This window comes from Camelus bactrianus, chromosome 26 (genome assembly GCF_048773025.1).
Source record: "Camelus bactrianus isolate YW-2024 breed Bactrian camel chromosome 26, ASM4877302v1, whole genome shotgun sequence".
NCBI classification, from domain to species: Eukaryota; Metazoa; Chordata; class Mammalia; order Artiodactyla; family Camelidae; genus Camelus; species Camelus bactrianus.
This window is the reverse complement of record NC_133564.1, coordinates 20163471-20190501: the sequence shown is the minus strand read 5'-3', so window position 1 is coordinate 20190501 and position 27031 is coordinate 20163471. Positions and strand designations below refer to the sequence as shown.

The following is a 27031-nucleotide window of genomic DNA, read 5'->3' as shown; positions in this document are numbered from 1 at the left end:
GAGATTTGGGTGGAGGAGACCGGGGCGGTCCCGCAGCGTCCAGGCGGTGAAGGTAGGACTGCCAGTCCCGGGCGGCGAGTTCCCTCTCTCCAGCTGCCCGCTGTAACAGCATGCCCCCCGGCCTCCGAGGACCCCCGGCCGGCCTTGCTTAGAGAAGACGCGGCTCCCCAGCACTGGGGCCGGGGCGTCTCTGCCCGCTCCTCCTCTGTCGCTGGAGAGCTGCCGTGCTGAGCAACTGGGAGAAGCAGGCCAGAGCCTTCCAGGGCCTCGGGCCCGGGGCCCCGTGGAGGATGAGCTGGCTCTTTCCCCTGAGCAAGAGCGCCTCCTCCTCCGCAGCTGGGTCTCCCGGTGGCCTCACCAGCCTCCAGCAGCAGAAGCAGCGCCTCATCGAGTCCCTGCGGAACTCACATTCCAGGTGACTGGTCGCTGCCTCTCCGACAGGAGGAAAAAGTAGGGCGGGAGGGTGGGCTGGACCTGACCACACTCGCAGCTTCTCTGGCGGCTCCCCGCCGGCGGACTCCTGTTACTTATTTCCTTTGGTCCTGGTCACACGCTTGCTCTCCCGTCCCTGCCCCACGTCCAGGATTTTCTTCCCGACTCTCCCTTCCTCCCTCCCTCCCTCCCGCCCCACCACTGCCCAGCTCCTCTAATTCCCACTTGCTCATCCCTCCTGACACATCGCTGCTGACTAATCTGTCTCAGGGTCTATAATATGCTTCGCTTTGCTCGGCTTCCTCACTAACCTTTCCGTTTGCCGTGTTGGTAGAATTATTAAAATTCTGATTTTGGCTAAAAAGAATTGAGAGTGATCTTAAGGTTTCACAAAGAGCGGGCCGTTTTGAGGGGAAAAAAACTTTCAACATCAAAGGAAAGGGAAGACAGTTTTCATCAGAGTTCTTCTCTAGGAGTGATCTACTCAATCCTTTTAAGTCTAGTAGATTTGCGGCGTCCCAACAACCTCCCCCGTCTAGCAACTACCAGTCTCTGTATTCATCTTGATTGTTCTATTTGCGTGGAATGAGGTTTTAATTTTCAGTGTGGTCAGAGTAGAAATATTTTGCAATTCAAGTTATTTAATCCATTTTTACTGGACACTGGTTTGCTGCAGCCCTTTATATTGTAAATATCTGTGGCCTTTAGTGATTTTCAAAAATTAGAACTGCCACTTTTTATTGTATGAATTATGCAAGAGTATTTACATAACAGTGCCAGGTCATGTATTTTAATGTAAAGATGTCAACATCTGAACACTATTTTAAAAAGACGTTTCATACATTTAAAATATATTTTTTCAGAGATAATAGAATTGATTAATTCGTGTTGAAGGAACTACTAGGGGCCATTTTATCTGTTAGACTAATGATTCTTCCCAAGCAAGTGATAGTATAGCACAGTTTGGGTGTGCGCGTGTGTACGTGTCTGTGTTTTAGGGGGGAGGTAATTAGGTTTATTTTTCATGAAAGTACTGGGGATTCAAACCCAGGACCTCGTGCCTGCTAAGCAAGAGCTCTACCGCTGAGCTCTAGCCCATCCCCCTCTCCCCACGTGTAGAGTAGATTTCAATTAGATACGTTGTTAAAAGGGGAAAAAAAATCACAACAAAATGAGCTTGGCTAACGTGAGCCCTATTACTGATTGAACTTCAGGTGTTTCTTGGTTGTTTGTCTCAACTGTTACGCTTTTTCAGAGCTTTCAAAAGGTGAAAATTTGTGGTGTTAAACAGGAAAGAATGTAAAGCTGTTTGGTTTAATGGTAGCTTTCTTTTTGGAAAATTAAGTTCACAGATTTCTTACAAGTCTGTTTTATTCTAAATAGTGTTCTGACATGTAACATGTTAAGAGCTACTCTTACAAAATGTGCTTATAAGGTGAATCCTTTTTAACAAGCATGACAAAAGTTTTGTCTACTTAAAAGATGTCACCTTGGAATACTTTGTATACTAAACTAGTACTGCTATTGCTAAAATACTTTTTAGAATCATACCTTTGGAATTAATTGCTTTTAAGCCTTTATTCTGTTAGATATCTTCACTGCTGGCAAATTTTTATTCTTTGAAGTTGCAGTTGAATTTTTCAAATGCTCCGAAGTCCCTTGCTGCTAAGGCTGGTAAATAAGGGAAGTGATTGATGTGATCTATTTTTTTTTTTTTTTTTTTTTTGGCCTTCCAGGTAAGGTGAGATTCTAAAGCAGAAATTGCTAATCTAAGGAGTTCTGCATTGGTTTAAGAGGATCAGTAAATATCCTAAGTCAAGGGCAGAAAGGATCCATTTTATTTGTTATTTTTTTGAGCCAAAAATTATGACTGTATAATCAGACATGTGACATTATCTACATTTTTGTAATGTTATGAACAGCTAACAGCTTGATTCCTTAAAGATCTGTTATAAAAACATTTGAAGTTTTATTTTATTGAAATATTGCACATTTATTAGCTATACTTGGATGATTCTGGTGACAATTAAATAGGTCATGTATTTCCAGTTTTCAAATGGTACAATCTCAGAAAAAATGTCACGCACCTTTTCTTGTTAAGACAAGGCATAAATTTTAAAGCTAGCTGATAAAAATGATCTGTGCAGTATCTGACAATATGTTGGTTGGGTAACCAAATTCAATACAACTTATACTTAAAGAATTTTGTTCATAATGAACTGAATAACGAAGAACAAATTTGTTCTTTGAAACATTAAACACATAGTTCTTTAAAAAAAAAAAAGGCACTGCAATTTGGTTATTCTGAAGGTGCACTCTGCAAAAGTTGAAAGAATGTTTCAAATGGTATTTTAATGAATAATACACAACTTCATCAGTTAGGAATATTACTATTTTGTTGCATGCTGCCCCCCTCCCTCATGCTTCATAATCTACCCTTCTCCAAAATAAGGTTAGCAGCTCTTTCCTGGCCATGAAAGTATCTGACTTTTCTCCTGCCCTCCTCAGTAACCTTTCCCCACCCCATTTGCTTGTCTACCTTCCAACTCGTATTTTCTTTTAACTCCTTAGAATTCAAAAAATCCCATTTCAGGAAAGAGTCTGTTTAATTCCTTTTCTCTAATTAATGTAAACCTCTTTTTTAGTTACCTTAAGAAATTCTTGCCTCATCTTCCTCAGGCCACTCTTTAAGGTTAGCTGAACTTTATATTTCTTCATCCAAGTCTCACTGGTAAGGCAGGGCGAATGAGAAACCAAAAAAAGTGTTTAACTGAAGTATAATAACACATTTGTCTGCTATGAAAATGGAAACTGAAAGTTATGTAGATTACTAGGTTCAAGTAATATATTTCACCTTCTAAATAACAGTCATCACAATATTCAGTTTACCACTGAAATTCCTAACTCTGGGCAGGAGTAGAACTGATTCTGTTGTTTCTTCTACATCCTAAAGAAGCTCACTCTAAGGGACACTGTTGGTTTCCCATCCAAGTCTATTTCTCCTGGTTTCTTGGAAGAAAACCTGCTTTTATATGGGTTCCCAGTCTGCAGGGCCATATATTTAACAGAGGCTGTGCTCTTTCTAGCCCAGTAGGTAAATAATGGTTGTTTATGCCAATGATAATGGTCTCATTCCCCCTGCTAACTATTGTGGAATCGGGACACCTGACCTAATCTTGGTCAGTGGGACTGAAGAAGTCTGCTGGGGAGCTGCTCAAAACATTTTCTTAATAATAAAGATGTCTAAAAGGAAATGCCTCTCTCTGTTTTGGATATTGTTGTGTTGCATGGGACATCTGAACAGCTTGGATCATGAAGGAAGTCAGGCTGACTACCGAATGGAATAGAGCAGAAAGATGGAATGTCTGTGGGATAATATTGTGATGCTGAATTAACCACCTTTGGACTTCTGGCTATACAAGATTATACATATACACTTGTATTATACATACAAATAGCCCCTCACTGTTTAAAACACTTGCAGCCTGGTTTTTCAATTACTTGCAGTTGAAGATATCCCAAGTGATACTAATCCCAATATTTAAAGATTCTTTGGAAGCAAAGCTGTTAAGTATCCCACTGCATTGTACCTGCAATCAAAAAATAGTAGAAACTGATGGTAAGTTAATAGTTGCCATCCTAACTATCCTGCTTTTTTTCTCTTTCACAATATCTACAGTTAATTAGCTTCTTTATTATTTAATTTCCTTAGCTCTAAAACAACAACCTGGAGCTATGTTGTGAACGGTAATTATTATCTGTAATTAACTATATAAATTCAAAGTTACACAAGTAGTACTTCTTTGTTACCTTTTACTCTGGGACATCAGCTCTCTCAAGTAAAGGACTTCATCATTTTAATCATCAGTTAGCTACATGGTAATTCTGGTGCTATTTTTAGTTTATATTCAGTAAGAAGCTAATTTGGGAGTTATTATGTTTGTCAGAATTGTTTTCTTCGCTTTCACTCTGGTATAACTAACAGTCTTAATGAAAGAGGCCCTGAACCTGAAGTCAGGGGCTACTGAGGCATCATTAGCTGGTGGTGCAACCCTGGATGTCTTTGTAACCTTAATGGGTCTTAGGACCACTGATGTGAGAGGATTGACTACCTGCCCTCTTACTGCCCAGCGCAACTGTGAAAGTCTCTTGGTTCCTTGGTATGAACACTCTCTTAGAGATAGTGAATGAAATGAATTTGAGCAACATAAATGTTAGCAAGTAAAAGTGATTGACATCAAGAAAAGTAGCATGACCTAGGTGAACTCTAAGCTCCAGTTCCTACCTGTAAAGTCAGGAGAAGTTGTGGTTCCTGTCCTGTAGGATTGTTGATATCTAAGTTAATGTTTATAAATGTTTATTAGAGTATCTGGCACACAGTTAGCTAATACCAGATTATATTACTTCTTTCCACTGCATAGAAGCGGTGTGCCTGGAACTTTGCCCCTTAGCTAGCCTGCGTGCATCTAGCTAGCTTGCGAATCCCTCACAAGCCCACCTCCAGCTCACTTATCTCTGGCAGGACTACTTCTGACTTTCCATTTCAGAAAGCAAGTCCATTCCAGAGATATTTTCTTGACAAATGAAATGTAAGATTTCATTTGAAAGATTTTAGATGTAATACATGTAAAAAAACTAGAATATTATCTGACACACAGTAACTACTCTGTAAATGCCAATTATTTTATTTTTGTATCTTAAATATAATCCGGTCTCCATAGTCTTTAAAAATTGTTTTGAAATTTTATTTTGCTGTCAGTCGTTGGATATTCTTTCTGATTACCCAAATCTTTAAAAACCTTATAACTTCGCTGGAGAGTCTGCTATTGTATAGTTTTCTACCCTGTAGCTGTTAAGTTTAACCCCTGCTCCCAGTTGTAAGGCTGTCTTCTGTAAACTTATGGGCTGCTGAGTAAACCTGGATTTCAAACCTTTCTTTCTGTAGTTTTCACTGTCAGCTCATAAGGACTCACAAACAAACTTGATAACACAACAGATTTGTAATGAGAGAATATGTGTATATGTTTTGACCTGTCCAGTGTTATATTTTTAAAAAATGAATCTGTTGTCAGCATTTATAATTTGAGATTTTTTCATTAACATATCCAAATTTCCAACTTTTTAAAAATAGATTTTATTATTTAGGGCAATTTTAGCTTCACAGCAAAGTTAGCACAGAGATTTCCCATATAGCATCTGTCCCCCTCCAGCTTTTCTTTTACAGTAGAAAGATCCAGAAAGATCTGGCACGTAGCAACATCTTATAGTGTACTTTAAAATTATGTTTATCAAACAGCCCCATAATTCATTGAATTTTGATATATTACATCATATAGTCTGTTTATAACCAGTGATTAAGAATTATAATTGCAGAGTACATGACATGATAAAGCATGTTACCATTTAAGAAAACTTTTGCTACATAGAGCATAACAGTCAAGTGCTGTCTCTAGTTAATTTTCCCTTAGTGGTATTAGTCCATACCTGCTTAAAAAGTTACCAAATTGCCACACAGGTAGTCATTTTCCATTTCTAGTTAAATCCGGTCTTCTCCTTCCCTCCTACCTTTGAACTTCTTCCAGGTGTCTCTGCTATCTGCTCACCTCACCCAAAAACCTGGTCATCCTGTTTTCGCTTAGTTATCCCTACCACCACGGAGTTAACTGTTTTCTCTGCCTCCCTCCAGTCTTGTTCCCTTAGCTTTTTCTTCCACATGGGCACCAGAGTAATCTTTCTAAAATTCAAATTTGACCATTTTACTCCTTTCAGTTGCTTCCGAACTCTTCCCTAGAAGAGTCCAGCCTCCTTAGCTTAATGCCTAGTTGTCAGGGAAGATGGTGATGTGACTGATGGAAAGGTGTCAACAGACAGAATATAAAGTTTCCTTAATGGCAAAGGATCTAGAGGCTTTTAGAAACCTGTTAGTTCCTGTATGAAGCTTTTCTGATTGTGTTTCCTCTGCCTAGAATGTCCACTTCATTTCCCGATTCTCCTTCCTGGCTATTAACTCTTAGTTGACTTTTAAATGTGGGTCAGATATTGTTTTTTCCCGGAAGACCCTACCCCCCCATTCCTGTTTAGATTAGGTGCTTTCTTCTGTTGTTCCTATAGCTCTTTGCACATCTGTCATTATCCAATGTGTTCAATGGAACACTGTTCAAAAAATACTGTGGAATAAGTGGTCCATGTTAAACAGATACAGAAAAGAAACAAAATCAGAGTTTAGAATTTCTGAAAGCCTTTATTTAATATGCCAAAGTGCTTCAGTATTGTGCAAAAGAGGCATACAGTATGAAACATCTTCCAAACAGAGCACTGAACCATTTATTTGAGCTATTTAGCTTTTTTTTTTTAATTGAAGTATAGTTGGTTTACAGTGTTGTATCAATTTCTGGTGTACAGCCTAATGCTTCAGTCATAAATATACATACATAAATTCCTTTTCATATTCTTTTTCATTGTAGATTACTGCAAGATATTGAATATAGTTCCCTGTGCTATACAGTCGAAACTTGTTGTTTATCTATTTCATATATAGTACTGTCTGCAAATCTTGAACTCCTAATGTATCCCTTCCCACCACCATTCCCCCTGGCAACCATAAGTTTGTTTTCTATGATACCACTTTTATGTGGAATCTTAAAAAATAAAAAGACACAAATGAACTTATTTACAAAATAGAAACAAGCTCACAGACATAGGTGCTCATTTTAAGTTTCCAGTTTCATAATTGTTCATTTTCATATCAACCAATGTGTGTCTGTAAATGCATGTGCTGTTTTGTTCCTCTGAGGATATTACACAGTTTATAGTCTCCTGTTTCTCACTGAACTGTTTCCTTGAGTCTTTGTGTTTGGGCTTACTGAGTTTGGTGCATGCCTTGCATGATTCTGTTTAGACCTTTGTTTAGACCTTTTCAGTGTATTCCTTTGTGTATTTGAGATTCCTGGCTGCCTTGTTTGTAGATATTTAACTGTTTATCATAGTCTGCCTCAGGTGATAGAGGAAGAAGGACTCGCTTTGGTATGGGTCAAGCTGAAAGTTGTCTTTTGGAAATGGAGGCTTTGTGGCAGTCAGTAGGGTCCTCAGGCGCTGCTACCTTAGAGGCAGCCTCACCGTGCTGTCCGAGGGGCTGGTACTACTGCTGACCACTGGCTGGAACCAGCAGGGCACCTGGAGAGTGCTGTGTGCCTCCTGGTCCACGTGTCTCCCCAGTGCATGCACTGCATTACCCTGAGAAGTGCTCCTGCCTCACCCTTTGCACTCTGGTCTGCATTGAGTTGTTTCAAGGGTTTGCAAAGGCTCCTGCTTTGCGTTGGTCTTATGTTTTGGGTTGCCATTAGTTCTCATATGCCTTTTTTTTTTTTTTTGAACCCTTATTTCTTAAATCCATTCCCATCTTTTTTATCTTTCAAAGATTCCTCAAAGTTTCTTGTCAGTTTATAGTACTGTTTGCTTTTCAGCACTGTTATAGATTTGCTTTTTATTTACTTATTTTACTCATTGATTTATAAAAAATCTTACTATGTGCCAGGCTCTGGGGTAGACAGTGACTAAAATAGACATGCTCTGTCCTCATGGAGCTTTCAGTCCAGTTCTAGTTCCCTCACATTCTTCTGCCTAGATAATTTTGATCAAGGCCTGGATTTCCTCATGTGGGACATAGGCAGATGATGGTGTAGGCTCAGCACAGTGCCTGGCATGCAGCGGCGACTTAGCTTTCAATAATGACATCCTACCCCGAGACCTCATGTCTTCAGACGTTTGCTCACTTGTGACTTCTAATAATGGCAAATACCAGGGTTTCAGGAAACCTGAGTACTAGTTCATAGAGAAAATACTTCATTTTGAGGAACCAGTGGAGTAGTTTCAATTCACTGATTATTTTAGTATCGTTTCATTTGCTATACTTACTGGGTAGCTGTATCAATTTGTTAGTTCGAGATAGATTTGCTTCTTAAAAGTCACTTTTTTTTTTCCTGGAGATTGAGGTGGGAAAAGGAAGTTGTCTAACCTCCATCTGCCATCTTCGTGTAGGCATCTGAATCTTACTGGAGGGGATCATCTAAACACCCTTGCTTGAGTGCCCAGCCCTGTGGGAAATGCATGACATCAGTATCTTGACTTGATCTCTTTCAGTCGCTCGCCTTCCTCTTCAGGCTGTGTGCCCCCTCAGAGCAAACACCACACTTTTTCCGTCTCTGTATTTTCATTTCCTTGCAAGATGCTGGATGTATGGTAGCTGTTTAACTGAACCTAGTCTTAGTTACAAAATCCAAGTTAACACAAAATATAAAGTTAGGAAATGAATGATTGTTCTACAAAAGGAATCTTTTAACCATAATTAGTGCCTCCCTTGCATTTCAAGTTCTGTTTATAGTTTTAGGCACTATCAAAGAAATGAGGTTGCCAGTTAATCACACATTCTGACAAAGTTATCTGTTGTTCCAGCTTTCTTTAGTCCCAGACAGATTCAGAGCCACTGAAGTAAAACCATGCTAATACACTTCTCTCAGAGAACCTAGAAAATAAAATTATTAGTGGAAGGTCATTTAAAATTTTCTCTTGTGGTGTGATTACAGTGTTACTTTAAAATATGTGTGTGTGTGTGTGTGTATGTGTGTGTGTATTTACAGCTAAAGAGTACTCCCTGTCTGCATGAAGATATGGCTGTAAGAATGTTTATCAGAGCATGGTTTATAGTATTAATACTTGGAAACAATCTAAATATCCAGTAGTACAAAATAGGTTGAACATATACTAGAACATTATGCATCCATTAAAAAATGTTGTAAAATAACATTTACTGATTTGGAAAGATTTTTTTTCTCAATGAGAATGAATTTTTTTTGGAATAAGTTTTTAAAAAGTTATTTAAGATACCAAAAAAATTCAAAATCACATTTGTAGTAAAGATTCAGGAAATGATTCTTATTTTAATTAAGTAAAACAAACATCTGCCATTTTTGTCCAATGCAGCTAGCATAGAGGAGGAAAAAGTTTTCCTGGACTCTCTTGGGGTTCCTAGCTGGGTCTGCAAATTAAACTGACAAAGACAGAGTAATAGGAGAAAACCTTACAGACTTAATTAATATAAGTTTTATATGACATGGGGGCCTTCAGAAGGAAATGAAGGCTCAGAGCAGCAGACCTGAGAATTTTGTGCAAGGCTGGATGACGAGTGGACAGTTGGGAAGGAGTATGATGGGTTAAGAAGTGCGACACTGCAGATTCAGTGGCAGACCACCTCAGGAAGGCAAGTTACATAAAGTTTTTGATTTCCCAGTGCATGTAAGAGTTATATTTGCGCTACTGTAGTCTGCTTAGTGTGCAATAGCATTATGTCTAAAAAACAATGTGTGTATCTTAATTAAAAATACTTTATGGCTAAGAAATGCTAACCATCTTCTGAGCCTTCGGTGAGTTGCAACCTTTCTGCTGGTGGAGGGTTTGAAATATTGCAAGAATTACCAGTATGTGACACAGAGACGTGAAGTGAGCAAATGCTGTTGGAAAAATAGCCCCAATAGGCAGGGTTGCCACAGTCCTTCAGTTTGTAACAACAACAACAAAAGGCAGTATCTGTGAAGCACAAAAAAGAGAAGTATGCTTGTAATTGTAGTAAACGGGGGCGGGGGCAGGGAGAATGGTTGTGGGGAGGACAATGATGACAAAGCAGGATCAGTTCATTAGGATTCTTCTTGGCATCGCTTTGTCTTCTGAGATCAGAACCTTTCCTCTTGGTATAGGGAAGGCAGCTCTTAATGCGGTTTTATGACCTGTTTAAAGGAAGAGGGGGGATGAGGCAGAGGTCAGAGTAACCTTACTGTTTCTGCTACTTTCTTACATTCCTTTGCTTAAAATATTCAAGATGCCAAGGTGCCACATTTTGGAGCACATCCTGAACCCCATCAATTGCCATAATTGACCAGTTGTTTTAGAATTTGGTAATGATGGTTCAGCTCTCGTTAGTATTACAACTATTACCTTCAGTTATCTTTGCTACCTCATTTGTAAAGGTAACTTGTCAAAAATTTAAATAAATGTCAAGAATATAATTGCAAGACAATGAATTGAACACTTCTAGCCAATGATTTAAGTAAACATTATTTTAATGAAATTCACTTTATTTTCTATAAAATTTTCTGTAAAAATACAGTATCTGGAAAACTGAGTTAAAACTTTAGTAGTACAAATTTAGACAGGCTCCAACTCAGATGTGTGTTCTAAATGCTTATTTAAGAATAGCTAACGTATATTGAACAGTCACTAGCATTACGTGGAGGGCTTTACATGCATTATCTCACTCTAACAACTCTTTTAGATAGACGGATACTTTTAACATCCCCATTTACTATTTGAGAGTGAAGACTTAAACAAATTAAGTTGCCTGTGAGCACACAAAGAAATGATAGAGAATGAGAACCCAGGAAGCTTAATTTAAGAGGTCATGCTCTTAATCACTAAGATGCTCTACTTGGCTTTGAACTTGTGGAGTAGACCCAAAGGTTTAACATTTGTTTTTAACATTTATGGTTTTATAAGTTCAGGTAAATATTTTTCTCAAATTTTCTCCTACAGTATAGCTGAAATACAGAAAGATGTGGAATACAGGTTGCCATTCACCGTAAACAACCTGACAATTAACATTAATATGTAAGTAGAATTGTATCCTATTTTTTTCGTGTAATATGACTTTAAAAAATCTTTTTATTGTTTCTTAATTATTATTAGAAGTAAACTGTTTAAAATGAACTTGTTTTCCTTTCCCATAACAATTTCTTAAACTCACACAATTTAATAAAATAAAAAATTTAAAGACATCATTGTAATATAGCCTTAAGAAACTATATGAGGAAATGCAATAAAAAGATGTAGTAATAATCCTTAGTACTAAAATCGTTTTTATTGATTTGCACCGAAGTCTTGACTGGAGGTCAGCTGAAAGAGTAAGAATGAATGATGACAGACAACCAAAGGGATCATGTGTGGAAAACCATTAAAGGGGTGTTCACCTTGACATCAGAAACAAGTGAAAATATTCTAGTTCGCAGCAACAGATAAACTACATCAACCAGAAAGTTCAGGGCTGAATTTGATCTGCTGAATATTTTTAAAGAAAAAAAATTAAAAGTTAAAAATATAATCATGAGGTTATAATGTTACAAAGAGGAAAAGTTGGACAGAGTGATCACTGAAGTACTCATTTAGCCTTAAGTGCAATTACTAGTCCTTAGTATGAAAGAACGCAGTCATCACCTCAGATTGTATCAGGTGAGTGGCTGCTGGAGTGAGTGGTGGGTAAGGTGAAAAGGCACCTAACTTGAAGACAGGAACTGTGCTTTTTCATCTTCATAGCTTCATTGCCTAGCATGGTGCCTGCACATAGGAGGCCTTAGTAAATCCTAGTTGAATAAGTGAGTTAAAGCATGAATATATAACAGTGCCAACCATTAAGATACGTTGTCTTGATATATGGGAGCTTTTTGCATCCTCACAGCAGCCCTGCAAATTGGAGCAAATGACAGATACATAGGTAGTGAATAGCGTAATCAGGGTAGTTACTGCACATTGGTTGGGCAACAAAGGCCATTTATTGCCTTTTTTACCAAACTAGTTTAACCTGTTCAATGATATAAATGAAATAATCATCACATGCCCTAGGTGGAGCTAAGTAGGAGGAGCCAATAAGGACTTCATTTTCTTCTTGACAATAAATAATTTTCTAAGCCAGAAGAGGAAGAAAGGCAATTTAAAGGGACATATTCGTCTGAGTTTTGGAGATTTGGAAAACAGGGTTCCATATCCAGTAAAATCTCGTTTTTAAAGACTTCACTCCCTAATCTTAAATTTGTAGTAATTCAAAAAAGGTTCAGATTTTTTTTACTCTTTTTCTTTTTTGTATTGAAAATTTACTGTTCTTCACTTGAAACCATGTGCTTGACCTCAAAGTTGGGAGAGATGTGTTAATTGAGACATTTAGAAGACAGCTACATTGTTCCAATCCTAGTACTCTCCATTTTATCTGCTTTTTAAAAAGTCAATATATAGTGAAATCATTCTTGGCAGCATTTCAAAAGTAGGAAAACCATATGGCCTGAACCTGTGGTCTAATATATAGCCAGTCTGGGTTAATATGGTTCACCTAGTACAAATGCCTGATCTAATTTTTAGCTGAGATTTTCAATAGCTTGGTATATTGTGTTTGAAAGCAGTTAAAATTGGCCTGGTGGGAAGAATAGTCTGTAATTCTTGGTATCCTTATTCCACATTAAGGTTTTACTATATTAAGTTACTTTATAGTCTTGTTGCCAAGGTGTATCTTTTTGTATATTTTAATTGACTGAACAACCATAATAGAGCACTTATTACAATCCAAATGAAAATATAAAAATGTAATTTGCTTTTGAATAACTTTAAGATTATGACTGTGTACTATAACATCTGTCATCTTTGTTTTTGTTTTTCAATCTGTTCTACTTTTACCAGATTGCTCCCTCCACAATTTCCTCAGGAAAAACCAGTGATCAGTGTTTATCCACCAATACAACATCACTTAGTGGACAAACAAGGAGTGTATGTTACCTCTCCGTTAGTAAGCAATGTATGTATGTGGTATAATTTATTTCAAACATTTTCACTACATTTAATAGATAATACTGATTTGAAGGTTATTTGTTTTTCAGTGGTGAGCATCTGTTGATGTTAGAATTTTGTAGCTCTTCCATAGTTGTTAGGAAGGGATAAAATTCAAACATGCCTTAAAGTTCCTAGAATATGTATATGATAGATTAACATGAAGAACTATAACTTAAATGTACTCTCGGTATTTACCTTTGAACCTTCAAATTATTGTAAATAGTGAAGTGTGGAACTATTTCAGCTCCATCATTAGCTAAATTGACTTTTAACATCATCTATGATATTGATTCTATAAGAAAATATTGTAAGATGTGGATTGGTAGCATGTTCATTTGACACAATATCTTCTGCTTTTCATTTCATTCTTGACTTGCAAAAGTAGATTTAAGATTAAGTTCTAGAGTGACGCTTATCCTGATGAGACTTTCTGAAAGTGATTTTGATTATCCTGAATTACTGTTACTTTTAGTTTACAATGCACTCAGATCTTGGAAAAATTATTCAAAGTCTATTGGATGAGTTTTGGAAGAATCCTCCAGTTTTAGCTCCTACTTCAACAGCATTTCCATAGTAAGTATGTATGTAACAAATAAAAATGTGTATATGTTTATTTAATCAAAATATAGTTTAAAAATGCAAATGGTGTTAAGAGGCAACCCTCTACTTTCTGCATCCTCACATTCACACAAATACTCATACTTTTCAGAGGCAACTTTGTTTTCTTTTTTTTTAGCTGCTTCTCTTAGTATTTTTACCTTCACCTTTCTGAATAACATATACATACTGCTATCTCTTGATTCTTTCATTTTAGGTATAATCTGTTGACTTCCTGTTATGATTGGGAGGATTTTAGTTATCTTTCTCAAACCTCCCTTTCTCCTCATCCTTTCAGTGAAATTGTATCATAGTTTTTACTTAAATTCATGTTTGGGATTTTCATTACATTGACTCTTTAAATATTCTCTGCTGTTGAACCAAGCACTTTATCATGATTACATTTCCTCATGGGATAACTTTGCTTTTTTCTGGAGTTAATTCCATTTTCCATTGGTTTTGTTTCCTTTGATCTTTTTAATTTTCCACATCTTTCACCAGCTCTGAAAAATACTTTTCAAGTCGTTTCTTCACATCATCAAACCTGTCAGGTGATCTCTAGGTTCTGCTGCACAGCTGTCGTCCTGGGATTTCCCTTTCCCACTTTCCTGTATTGGATTCTCCTTTTCCTGAATCCTATGTTTTTTTCTCTCTCAGGCTATTTCCTAGTTTTTTGCTTTACTGCTTCCCAGTAGTTTCCTAAGTAAAGATATGTTCCAATAACTAGAGGTGAATATCAAATTACCCTGAAACGTGTGGTTAAAATAATGACGGCACTTATTTTCCTGTGAGTCTGTAATTTTGATTAGGGACTAATGAAGATACTTTGTTTTTGCTCCACGTTTTGCATCAGCTGGCATGGCTTAAAACAATGAACACATTTATTTTGCTCACTAATCGTCAACTCAGGAAGTGTTCTTCAGAGAGCTCTTGTCTTCTCTCCTCACATCAGAGGCCTTCAACTGGAGCACCTAGGTGTGACCCGGGCTTCCTCACATCGTGGCAGGGCTCCCAGGATGAACATCCTGGGAGAGCTGTGAGAAAGTCATCTTCGCCTTCTCTGACTTAGCTGCTGAAGTCATTCAGTGTCACTGTTGCTTTATTCACTTTGTTGAGGCAATCAGAAAGTCCTGACCAGGGGAGGAAAAGTCTTTTCCTCTTCATGGTGGAGTGAGTGGCAAGTCTGGGAAGAGCATATGGGACCAGAAATACTGCTGTAGCCATTTTTAGAAAGTACAGTATGCCACAAGATGCTTGGAAGAATAATTTTGACACTTTTTTTAAAATCTGCAAATGGCCTAATATACCCTCACACTTAATAGTTTATGAAGTTCAAATTCTGTGTTGAAGTGGTTTTTGAAAATTTTGAAGGCATTTTTCTATTGTCTGTATATAAGCTTCTATTGCTAAGATGTCCAATGCCATTTGGATTTCTAATCCTTTGTAACTTTTTTATCTGAGGTATTCCGAAATTGCATGATGGTGCAACTTGTAGTCTTTATAATTCCTCTTCCTGCAGTACTTCTTTGGCTTAATTGTCCTGTCCTTCTACTTAATTTCCAAGAACTTTTTCTTATTTCACAGTCAGGTGGCATCTTCAACTGGTTGGAGATCTGCTTAGGCTAGCTTACCCAGGTCATTAGGTATATCAGCCCCAGCCATCATCTTTGCCCTCCTGTGTCTTTGTCCTGGACGTATGAGCCTTACTGACATTCCTTATCTATAAACTAATTCCTGTCCTCTGTCAGGATGGGGTTAGATATAAACTCATTCACCTTATTTGAAGATAGAAGCCAACAAGTTTGCTTGTTCTCACTTCAAATAAGTTCTGTGAGCTAGTACACATTATTAAAAAGGAAGTCTGATATATTTCTTAGATTATTTTATAGGTTGTACTTGCTACTGAGATCAAAATAAAGCAGATTGGTTCAGAATTATTAAGACTGTTTCAAGGATAGGATAAGTATTCTCTTATATTCTTTCTAAATAGCTTGTATTTATATACATATTACCAATATATACCTTTAGATAAAACTAAAGTTCTAAGATGAAGATGAGCCATACTTTGAAATGAACGAGCATATTAGAAAACTTTTTTTAACTTAATTTTTTTCGATCATAAATACACTTGGCTGAAGATTTTAGGAGTATAAAGCGGTTTGGGGTGAAGTCTCCTTCCACTTGTTTTTCCCTTGCAACTTAGTCTCTCTTCTGTTGGATCCAGAGTTGTTTGGCTGAGTCTGTATATATAGAATTCCTGAGATATTTTATGCGTATACAAGGAAATATGTATATGTAGGATTTTATTCCCTCTTTTTTTTATACAAATGGTAGCCTACTATTCCCTTGCATTTTTTTTTTCCTCTCACTAATTGATATGGTTTGGAGAGCTTCCAAGTTGCTATATAAAGCACTTCCTCATTCTTTATGGCTGCAGAGTATTTGTTTTATGGATGTACTATGACTTAGTAAGACTACTATTATGGATATTTTTATTGTTTCCAACTTTCCTAAAAGGTCCACCCTCCTTCTCCATCAGTGATGCAGTGTAAAAATGTTTTAACCAAATGTAAGTGTATTTGTTGGGTACATTCTTGAGGTGGTATACATATTTGTAATTTTGACAGGTACTGCAAACTTGTACAGAGTAAGTTGTACTAATTTCTACTCCTTTACACATTGCTTATTCCCCCACACCTTTTGCCAACGTAGTATATTTTGCCAGTGTAGTATATTATGCCAGTGGATCTTTGCCAATTTATAGGCAGAAAATGATATTAGTATAATTTTTTTTGTATTTATCTTAACTACCAGTGAAGTTGAACATCTTTTCCTTTGATTTGAAGATGTTTTTCTTTCTTTTTCTTTAACCTGTGTATTCTATCTCTATTTTGCTGTTGGATTGTTAGTCTATTATTAATTTGTATGAATTCTTTATATAATAGAGAATTTATCCCTGTTATCTGTGATATGAGTTTCAAATGTTTTCCCCAAATTTGTTGTCTTTACTTATGTTGAGCTTTGTCATGTAAAGTTTTGTTCCATTTTGTTTTTTTAATGTCATGGAATTTGTCATTATTTTCTCTTATGACTTCTGAATTTGGGATCACGGGAAGTCCTTTCCCACCCCACGGTTTTAATTTCCCAAGGCTCTCTTCCAGTTCTTTTAAGATTTTTTTTTTAAACATTTTAAATCTTTGATCTTTGATTTGGTTTTTTAATCCTATTATAAATATGAGAGTTGGGCTCCAGTTTAATTTTTTCCAAATTTCCCAACACCATTGACCAATCTATCCTTTTCCCACTATTTTGAGATCCTGTCTTTATTATATCTAAATTGCCATGTATGTTTGGGATTTTTCTGGATTTTTTAATTTAGTTCCATTGATCTACCAATATCCATTTGCCAGTATATGCTTTAAAAAAATTCTTTTGATTATTAAGGTTTTCTGATGTGTTTGGCTATATGGCAAGGTTAATCTCTCTTTACCCTCTTTTTTCAGATACTTTTCCTTCTATCCTTTTTCCATGTAAACATTAGTATTATTATAATTTCAAAATCTGTGACAAATGTTTTCTGCCAGCATAATTCCAACTCATGTTTATTTATGTCATTAGGTGAAATAATAGTATTCCCATTTTAAAAACTGTTCAAGCTTGATCTGTTTTGAAACATGTTTCAGTACTGTGATATGTGTTTTTTCAACACCACCAAGTAATTCTCCAGTTCTCAGCTGACATTGACTGTGTTTCCTACAAATTTAACTCCATTCTGATGCTATCTACCTGGAGATGGCATCAGATTCCACAGATTAAGGGCTCAGTCTAACAGACTGCCCCACTTCACACACCAATCAAAAATCCACGGGCTATTATTACCTATGCTTCTGATCAACTGGTTATAAATCAGAGGGTCTCATGACCCTTCCTCGGGTTTGATTAATTTGTTAAGGGGCTCATGGAACTCAAAAATAAATTTACTTAGGTTTACCAGTTTATTATAAGGGATATTATAAAGGGCGGATGAATAGCCAGATGAAGAGGTACAGGCAGCCTGTCATTAAGGCTGATGATTTCTTACAGATTTTCTGTCTGGATAATCTGTTAATAGAAGTGGGTATTAAAGTCTCCAATTTTTATTGTATTGCTCTATATTTCTCCCTTTAGGCCTGTTAATATTTGCTTTATATATTTAGGGGTTCCTACGTTGGGTACATAAATAGTTATGTTATATCCTCTAGTTAGAGTGACCCCTTTATCATTATGTAATGCCCTTCTTTGTCTCTTATTACAGTCTTTGTTTTAAAGTCTGTTTTGTCTAATATTAGTATAGCTACCCCAGCTTTCTTTTGGTTTCCATTTACACGTAATATCTCTTTCCCTCCCTATACTTTCTGTCTGTGTGTGTTCTTACATCTTAAGTGAGTCTCTCCATATGCATGAGATAAAACATACCTTTAAGGACAAGACTAGGCGATGAACCTTATTCAACCCTATCCTAGCTCTTGACTCTCTCTGAAACCTTTGTGATTGTCCAAGCAACCTATTTTATTTTTAATTGCTCCCAAGAATTGAGGGTGTACCAAGACCTGTCCTCCCAAAGAGGAGGATCTCAACTCCTAGATTTAGGCTGATTGGAAGCAAGACCCTCAGGCAGCAGCTTTTAATGAATGCAAATATAAACATTCCTGTGGGACCATAAGCTTAAGTCCTGGTGGCCACCAGAGCCAGGTGGCCTTGAGGTGTCCCCTGGGCAGCAAAAATCAGGACTCCAGACGAGTGTATAAGCTCCTTTCTGAGAGAGAATGGTGAGCAGAAGTGCAGCAGAGGGAAGAGTGCAGGGGTGGCGTCCACTGGCCTCCTTTCCCTGAGAGCCCCCCTCAGACCTCTCCATGGGCGCCAAGCCTGAAGCCTGCCCCAAAGCCCCAGGACAAGCAGTGAGGCCTCTTAAGATTGTGGGTACGTTTACATCTGCTGTCTGTGCATTGCCCCGGTGTGGTGGCCTGCACAGAACTGTCTACAGCTGTTACAGTCCTGTGAGACTCGGGAATGTAAGCCAGGTGAGCAAGGGGCATTCCCTGGTTGAAGCTGCAAAAAAAAACAAAGCACCAGACACTTGTAAGATCTCACCTACAAGACATGCTGGTGTTTTTAGAACGTGGCCGAGGGAGAACTTTAAGATAAAGCCCACCCTCTGAGGTCTTTGGAAAGGATTACATTCTGCCCTTAGATTTGTGTTTAATTAGAAGCCTGCCCCTCAGGCTGCAGCAGTGATAAGCTGATAGGCCTCCTTCACAAAAAGACTGAGCTCCTGTTGCCTCTTGCTATGCCCTGAGGGTGGTAACCAATTATTTAGTTATAATCTGTGAGACCTGTGAGTGTAAACCCTGATGGAAGTCAGAACCAGGCTATGTTGAGGTGTCCCCTGGTGGTAGCTGCAAACATCTGGCTGCCAGGCAAGGGTATAAGCTCCTTTCTCTGAGATACCGGTGCACTGGAGGGAGGCAGAGAGCGAGTGCAGAGATGGAGTCCACAGGCTTCCATTCCCTGAGAGCATCTCCATAGATGCCTGGATGTCAAAGTTCCCAGACGAGCAGGTAGGCCTGTTTCACAGAAAGACTGTGGCTGTGTTTCAGTCTGCTGTCTGTGCAGTGCCCTGGGGATCGTAGCCTACCAAGAACTGTCTCTCTGATTGTTACAGTCCCCTGGGACCCAGGAATACAAGCCCGCCTGGCATCCAGAGCCAGGCAATCAAGAGCTATTACGTGGGCAGCAGCTGCAAAAACCAGGACACCAGGTGCATGTAGGAGCTCCCCTCCAGGAGATAACTGGCTCTCCAGAGCACAGCAGATGGGGAGCAAGATGTCACCCAGCAGCTTCTATTCCCAGGAAGTATCCCAGCAGGCCCCTAAATGTATGTTAAATGGATGCCTGCCCCTTTGGGCTGATGCTTTAAGATTGGCAAATAAGCCTCTTTTGCATTAATTCTGGGTGCCACTTCTGCTCTGGGCCCTGGGGCAGGGGAGTCAGAGCATGGGAGTCCTTTAAGAGCTGTTTTTTAGTCCGCTTATATATACCCTGTGAGTCTTGGACAGCAGTTCCTCGTCTTCAGAGCTAGATGTTTTGCGGGTTTGTCTGTCAGATACAGGCTTGTCTATTGCCAAGGGTGAGGTTTATGGTGAGATGTGCCTCAGCCTCTCCTGCCTGCTTAGATGTCATTTTCTTCCTGTTTGCCCACTGTGTAGGAGTCACTCAGCTAGTTGCTAATTTTTTTTCACAGGAAATTGTTCCATATGTAGCAGTAGATTCAGTGTGTCTGTAGGAGGAGGTGAGTTCAAGATCTCCTGTCACCATCTTCAGCCAAAACCCAGTATTTATTATCTTGCAAAAATGAATGGTTTTTCAATCATATCTTAAGTTATACTGCTGTGCCACTTTTTCTGACAGATACACATGGCTTTTGTATGCATCCTTTAATATTTTAACAGCAGCTTATCTATACTTAATTTAATATTTATATTTAATTTTTCTTTGAAATTTCTAGAAAAGCAGCCTTGACTTTCAGTCAGATTTTTTCCAAATGTAGTGAAAGCAACTTGAATAGATTTTCTGGATTAAATGTTGTTCTCCATTTCTTCCTGTGAAGGTACTCATTGATGCCAGTAGAATGCTCAAAACTCACATATGACTTATTTGTTCACTTTTCATGGGACCAGTCGAATTGTATGTTTTCTAAAACTTTTCATGGAAGGAAACCAAGAAGGTTCATATTTGATCAATTTGTATAGTATCTAATTCAGTTGTATAATTGTAGTAGTTAGTGGTACCTGCCATAAACAGATCCCAGCTATAATGTGTGACCATTGCTATTTAGAACAATTTAGAAATAATTATACAACTTACCCCGAAAATCTAATCTTATGTTTATTCTAATCTTAGGTTTTCCTCTTCTTCTCTTTAGTCTGTATAGTAACCCAGGTGGGATGCCTCCTTACGCTTCTCAGAGTTTTCCATTTCTTCCTCCATATCCTCCTCAAGAAGCCAACAGGACTATCAGTTCTCTGTCTGTTGCTGACACTGTTTCTTCTTCAACGATAAGTTACACAACAGCCAAACCTGCTGCTCCTTCAGTTGGTGTCCTCTCAAACCTGCCATTGCCTGTTCCCACGACAGACACTTCCATACCGGTTGGTATCCTCAAATATCTATATTCTGTACTCTGGAAATATTCAGTCAATAAACATACACCTCCTTGTACTAGCGACTAAGGCACAAAATAGGAAAAGATTAAATCACATTTTCAACTTAAGTAACAGTGTCAGAGAGGTGACCAGCAAATAATTAAGCAACTGTAAGTAAGGATCTTCCAATATAGAAGAGGTAGTCTAGAGGTCACGGGAAGACTCAGTTGAGGGGAGAGGTCAGTGCTCCCAGGGATCAATGTAGAACTAAATGGGAAAATGTGATTCTCTTTTTTACATCACTTTGTCCTTGGTGCTTTGACCATGCCTGATACATACAGTAGGTGTTCAGTTAAAACGAAGCAGATGAGTGAAGAATGAATTGACACTTGAAGGCAGATTTTTAGATGGTAATGAATTTGCCAGGGTGACAGGGGTCACATAAAGTGTTCTGTGAAGAGGCAGCAGCACTGACAGGCAGGGAGGCAGAAGCTAGATGGCGTATTTGTGCAGGTGCCTGTAGCGGAGCTCTCTGGTCGTCACACAGGCAAAGGCACAGGAAGTGGTCACATGGGAGAAGCATGTATCAGCCACACGTGCAGAGGGTCTACTATAGCAACCATGGGCTTCTAAACCAATGTCCCACTGGTTTAAAAAATCATGTGTTCTTAAATTAAGATGTGACTATGTGCGATGTTTTTGAAGAAGAAACTACTGTTTGGACATAAAACATATTAAAGAGATTTAAAAACCTTAATTTTTAACCACTAGTGAATATCACCAATAGTAATACTCGGATATTTAACAATTTTAATATCCAACTTTATGAATTTTAGTGTTTGTAATAGTTTAGAATATAGACTCAAGTGGATTTTGTTAGTAGTATAAATAAAACTACAAGAGAACTTTTTATGGGTCCTTAATTTTAAAGTCATCTATATTCAAACTATGGATACTCTATTCCTTATCTGCCCTGTTGTCTCATGGAACTTGGTTATGTAACTATTCAAACTTTTGTCAACTTACTTTTTCTATACTTAATGCCTTTCACTTGAGTCAGACACATTCACCAGTGAAACCCACTGATAATTCTCCACATTTGTCCCCAGATACACTTAAGAGATTTATTTTATAGCCACATACTTGCCCAAGTAAGAGAGCTAACACAGGTACTCACATAATACCCACCAAAAAAAAAAAAAAAAAGGTAACCCGATGTGTATAAAGGTGCACTGAAAAAAATAGTGAAGAAAGGGGAGTAAGGACTATAAAGTGCTAAGATGACAGTTATGGGATGCAGTACATTAAAAATTATTTGTATAACTAAATAGGAACATTCAAAAATACGGCTGGAATTTAATACCATTTCAAACTCTCTTTAGATGAGCCAGAATGGTTTTGGTTACAAGATGCCTGATGTCCCTGATGCATTTCCAGAACTCTCAGAACTAAGGTAAAAAACAAAACAAAACAAAAAAAAAACCTTAGATAGTAATGTTGGTATTTGTTATCTGTTTAATTTGTAAATACAAACCATCATTTTCATATCCATATGAAATAAAAAGATTTTTAAAGTCTGCACTATTCCTTTAGTATAGTTGTCCTAGTGGAAAAGCTTTACAGATCAGTTGTATGTCTTGTAGGCTGTATTTATTGAGTGCCTATTCTGTACCCAGGGATTTTTGTAGATGCTGGGAATGATCTAATAGTTACCAGGATAACAGTGTCCTTTCTCTCATGTGGTTTACATTCTCATGAAAATTATTTCCAAGTACATGATTCTTGGAGGTTTCAAAATATATCTTGGCCTATTTTAGACCTTTACATTGTTCCTTTAGTAGATAGAACTTTGTATGTAGAGAAATAGGTTGAAGTTCTCGGAAAGTACTAACAAAGAGTTTTTATAGAGCCAAAATTTATTCAAATTTATAGCAAATAAGTTTGTAGTATTCAAGTTTAAGGTATCATTTTTCATGGAACAGTGCTCCTCTAAGATGTTCCATTAAAAAAAAAAAGTGTTTTGTGGCCACTGAAGTTTGAGAAGTATTGCATCCTTTATACCCTTGTTGAAGGTTTATAGTACTCATAAGGCTGTTAATTACTAAGATTGTGGAATGCAATTTAAAATGTTTTGCAGTTCTTTTTGTCTTTAGTATATATCCCACCAGGGATGTACAGCCAAATCCAGTAGTTTAAAAAAAAGTTTAGCTTTATTTGACCCAATGTGTAACAGTCATTTCTAGAAAATAGTAATTTATGATTTTCTGCTAATAATATTAATTAATGAAGTTTATATCACATACACATTAGGATTAATGTTTGCAACAACCCCATAAAGTAGGTATTATTGTTGCCATGTTATAAAGGATTCTTTTATTTTTTCTTCCTTCCTTCCTTTTTAAAAAAATTATTATGAAAATGTCAAAAGTACAAAAAGGAGAACCTCTTTGTCTTGCTTCGTATACTCTTCTTCCAGCTTTTCTCAGGAAGTATGGGTATGGGTCAGGGTTATTTTAAACCAAATCTCAAATATCATTTTCACCCAAAAGTTCTTCCCTAAATTTCTTCACCAGGTTAAGACTTTTGCTTTGCCATAACCCCAATCCACATCATCATCATAGCTCACAATATTAATGCTGATTCTTTGATTATTTTTCCAGTGTCTTAATAATTAAACCTTTTGGTTGGTAAGTTTATTTAAATCAGAGTTCAAAACAAGATCTACCTATTGCATTTGAATACTATTATCTCTTACGTTTCTTTTCATCATGAACCATTTTCCCATCTTTATTAATATTTTTGTGTGTGTAATATATATATATATAACAAACACATATATATATATCACAAACACATATACACACATATATATGCATACATACCTATAATATACACACATACACATGTAAATACATATATATGATACATGTAAATTAAACATATTTTATTAAATACTTATTTAAGAAGCTGGTTATTTGTCCAGTAGAATTCCCCATACCTAGTGTTCGCCTGATTGCATCCTTGTGGTTCCATGGAGAATGTTCCCCTGCTTTTCGTATTTCCTTCTGGTGGCTAGATGTAGAGTTTTGATTAGATTTAGGCTTACTTTTATCAAATTATTGCATTGTATATCTTAAACTTATCTCTCAAGAAAGCTATGGAAAAAAGATGTAGGTTTATTTCTTTTGCCAAGACTATTTACATCGTAATTAGTGCATACACCACATAAGGCAGCAAAGATGGCTGACTGCCCTATTTTAAGACATTAAGATTAAAATAGATTGAAACACTTGGAATCATTGACTATGCATTATTTCATTAAGGATTGCAAATGTGATTTCCTACTGCCAGAACTAGCCAGAAATCTATGAAGAACTTTCCTAAATCAACTGTTCAGTTATTTTGAAGTAGACTTCATACAAGAAAGGCAAGATGAATGCTTGATTTTTTTTTCCTCTTAATTTATCAATTTTCACAATAATGAGTTAATGCATCAGCTAGCTCCAAAGGTTCTGATAGGCGAAAGGGTTTTGTTTTTATAGTTGTTTCTGAGTTATTATAAACTCAAAAGTTTAAAAACATTTTTGGTATGTTTCAATCAGTTGCAGTCATTATTCTTTTTGATGCTTAGACAGGTCTATCTTTAGTCCCTAGAAACCCTTCAACTGGTTTTCTCTATCCTTTCTGGCAAAACAAAGATGTCATGGGCTCACCTGGAACATATTTTCCCTGACCTGAAGCCAGTGATTTCTCTAAAAGGCACTTGTTCTTTTTCAAAATAACAATACCAGTAAAATAACAATACCAATGATTATTGAAAGCAGGATAAGTTTTTGTTTTGTTTTTTACACTTCTTTTGTCTTTAGGATATTTGGCACCAGAGATGTGCAGCCAAACACTGTTTTTTAAAGTCTTTTTAGTAAAACTTCCCCAGAGGATTGTATAACTGAGGGGAAAAAACACAGGTTCATTTATTTTCATTTGCTTTGCATTTTCGAGACTTTTTTTCTTTTTAATTTAATTTTGTTTTTTAATTATAGAATGCTTTTATATGGATCTATAGTCAAAACTGAAAGATAAGTTCAGAAAGATTCAGCTGCTTCCCTGTCCCATCATCCAGTTCCCTCTTCTACTCTCTGGATATGGATTTTTGTTTTGGGATTAGCCTTCCATGATTGCTTTTAAAAAAACATTTTTGTGAATATATGTCACACAGACACATATAAATATATCTTTTATTGTGATAACCTATCAGCTAAATAGGCATAGAGGTTAAAATTGGTAAGATTGTTAGGGTTGTCCACAAACTCTAGTCTATTTAGAATCCTATCAACTGAATAAAACTAAAAAGTTGTGAATATTTATCCTCATGGAGAAAAACTAGATGACTGATACTCATTAACATTTTTTTCTGTTGTGTTTTTAGTGTGTCACAACTTACAGATATGAATGAACAAGAGGAGTTATTACTAGAGCAGTTTCTGACTTTGCCTCAACTAAAACAAATCATTACTGACAAGGATGACTTAGTAAAAAGTATTGAGGAGCTAGCAAGTATGTCTTCCCTTCCTTCTTAAATTTCCTAAGAAAAATGTGATCCTTGCCTAGAAATAAATTAGAAATTTATCTTACAGGAAAAAATCTCCTTTTGGAGCCCAGTTTGGAAGCCAAAAGACAAACTGTTTTAGATAAGGTGAGTTATCATTTTGAAGAAATCCATATAATTTTAAAATAGAATTAAACAGCATTTTTATTTTCTCTTTTAGTATGAACTGCTTACACAAATGAAGTCTGCTTTTGAAAAGAAAATGCAAAGGCAGCATGAACTTAGTGAGGTAAGATTGTTTACCATAAAAATTTTTCATCTTCATGTGTGTGAGCCACATTCTCACATTCATTATTATCAGAAAGTTTTTCTTAGGTATCTCAGTCTATAAGGCATGATACCTTTAAATGCAGGTGTACAACTCTCAGTTGTGAACCATAGTAAATCACTGATGCTCATGCGAGAGCATTTGGTTCCAAAACAGAAAAAGATGACAAGCCCCTAAATAACTTTTCTGGGAGAATTACTGTAAGTCTAATAAAAGCTAACAAAAATTTTTTAAATTTTAGATTTACTTTTAAGCTTATATACAGATTTCTTTATATAGCAAATTGAAAAACATAAAATATAAATTCACCACAAATAATAGATTTTTTTCCTAGAAATCCAGTTATGTGAGAAATCAAATGCATTTTATAAAATCCAACCCATATTTCTGAAAAAATTAATCTTTAAAAATAAAAAGGGAATAGAGGATATAATCTTTATATCGCATATCAGTAACCCACATTGTAATTAACAATAATTATTTCCTTTAAAATCAGGGATTCTGGAAGGTAAAATCAGTGTAATAATACATAATATAGAAATATAACAACAATAGCAAAAAAATGATGGTAAAGGAGAATATAAATTTATAATAGATTTCAGATAACCCAAATATGATCATTCTTTAGAGTAAAAGATATAATAACATGTAACATTATGCAGTTGTTGTCTCTTGCATTGCACTAAGCTATTTACATATATTGTCCATTATTCCACCAAAACCCTATGAGGTATATATTGTTACTATTTTTCCACTTTACAGATAAAGAAACTGAGGCACATGGATATTAAATGATATCCGTGAGATCACGTATAAATAGAAAGTTTCAGAGTCAGGAGTCAAATATAAGCAGTCCTCCTTCACTCTTGACCAGAAAATCTGAGAAAATCAACTGAAATACTTCTAGATGCACATTAGAGCTTAGCAGATGCCGCAGAAGCTTTTCACAATAATCAACATCATTGCTTATACAAACTCTTAGTAAACTAAGATAAAATTAATTCCTTAACTTAATAAAGAATATTAGAAACCAACAGTAAACAGTCACACTTAATAACTAAACATTTCCAGAATCCCTTTAATTTAGGAATGAAACAGTGATGGCCCAATATCACTGCTCTTTAACATCCCTTGGGAGGTTCTGGACACTGCAAGAAGACAAGAAAAGGAAAGGAGGTATAATGTAAAAGAAAAGATGAAGCAGTTATTAACCAAAACCAAACAAGTAAAAGTCTTAGCAACTAGAGAAGGTTTTTCTCTAGATATCCAGCAACTACCTGTGCAAAGTGAAGTAGAGGAGAAAACGTC

At 36.7% G+C, this 27031-nt stretch overlaps 1 protein-coding gene across 1 annotated transcript in view; it reads left to right on the top strand.

Moving 5' to 3' along the window:
* Positions 1 to 18: 18 nt before the first annotated feature.
* VPS37A (VPS37A subunit of ESCRT-I) overlaps positions 19 to 27031 on the top strand; it is a 32071-nt gene continuing 5058 nt past the window's right edge. Inside the window, exons 1-9 of the mRNA XM_074353509.1 lie at positions 19 to 415; positions 11014 to 11088; positions 12922 to 13036; positions 13544 to 13644; positions 20630 to 20855; positions 22232 to 22302; positions 25276 to 25403; positions 25484 to 25542; positions 25616 to 25684. Of these exons, the coding sequence (XP_074209610.1) occupies positions 291 to 415; positions 11014 to 11088; positions 12922 to 13036; positions 13544 to 13644; positions 20630 to 20855; positions 22232 to 22302; positions 25276 to 25403; positions 25484 to 25542; positions 25616 to 25684 (969 nt within the window). The 5' untranslated portion in view covers positions 19 to 290. The remainder of the gene's footprint in view (positions 416 to 11013; positions 11089 to 12921; positions 13037 to 13543; positions 13645 to 20629; positions 20856 to 22231; positions 22303 to 25275; positions 25404 to 25483; positions 25543 to 25615; positions 25685 to 27031) is intronic.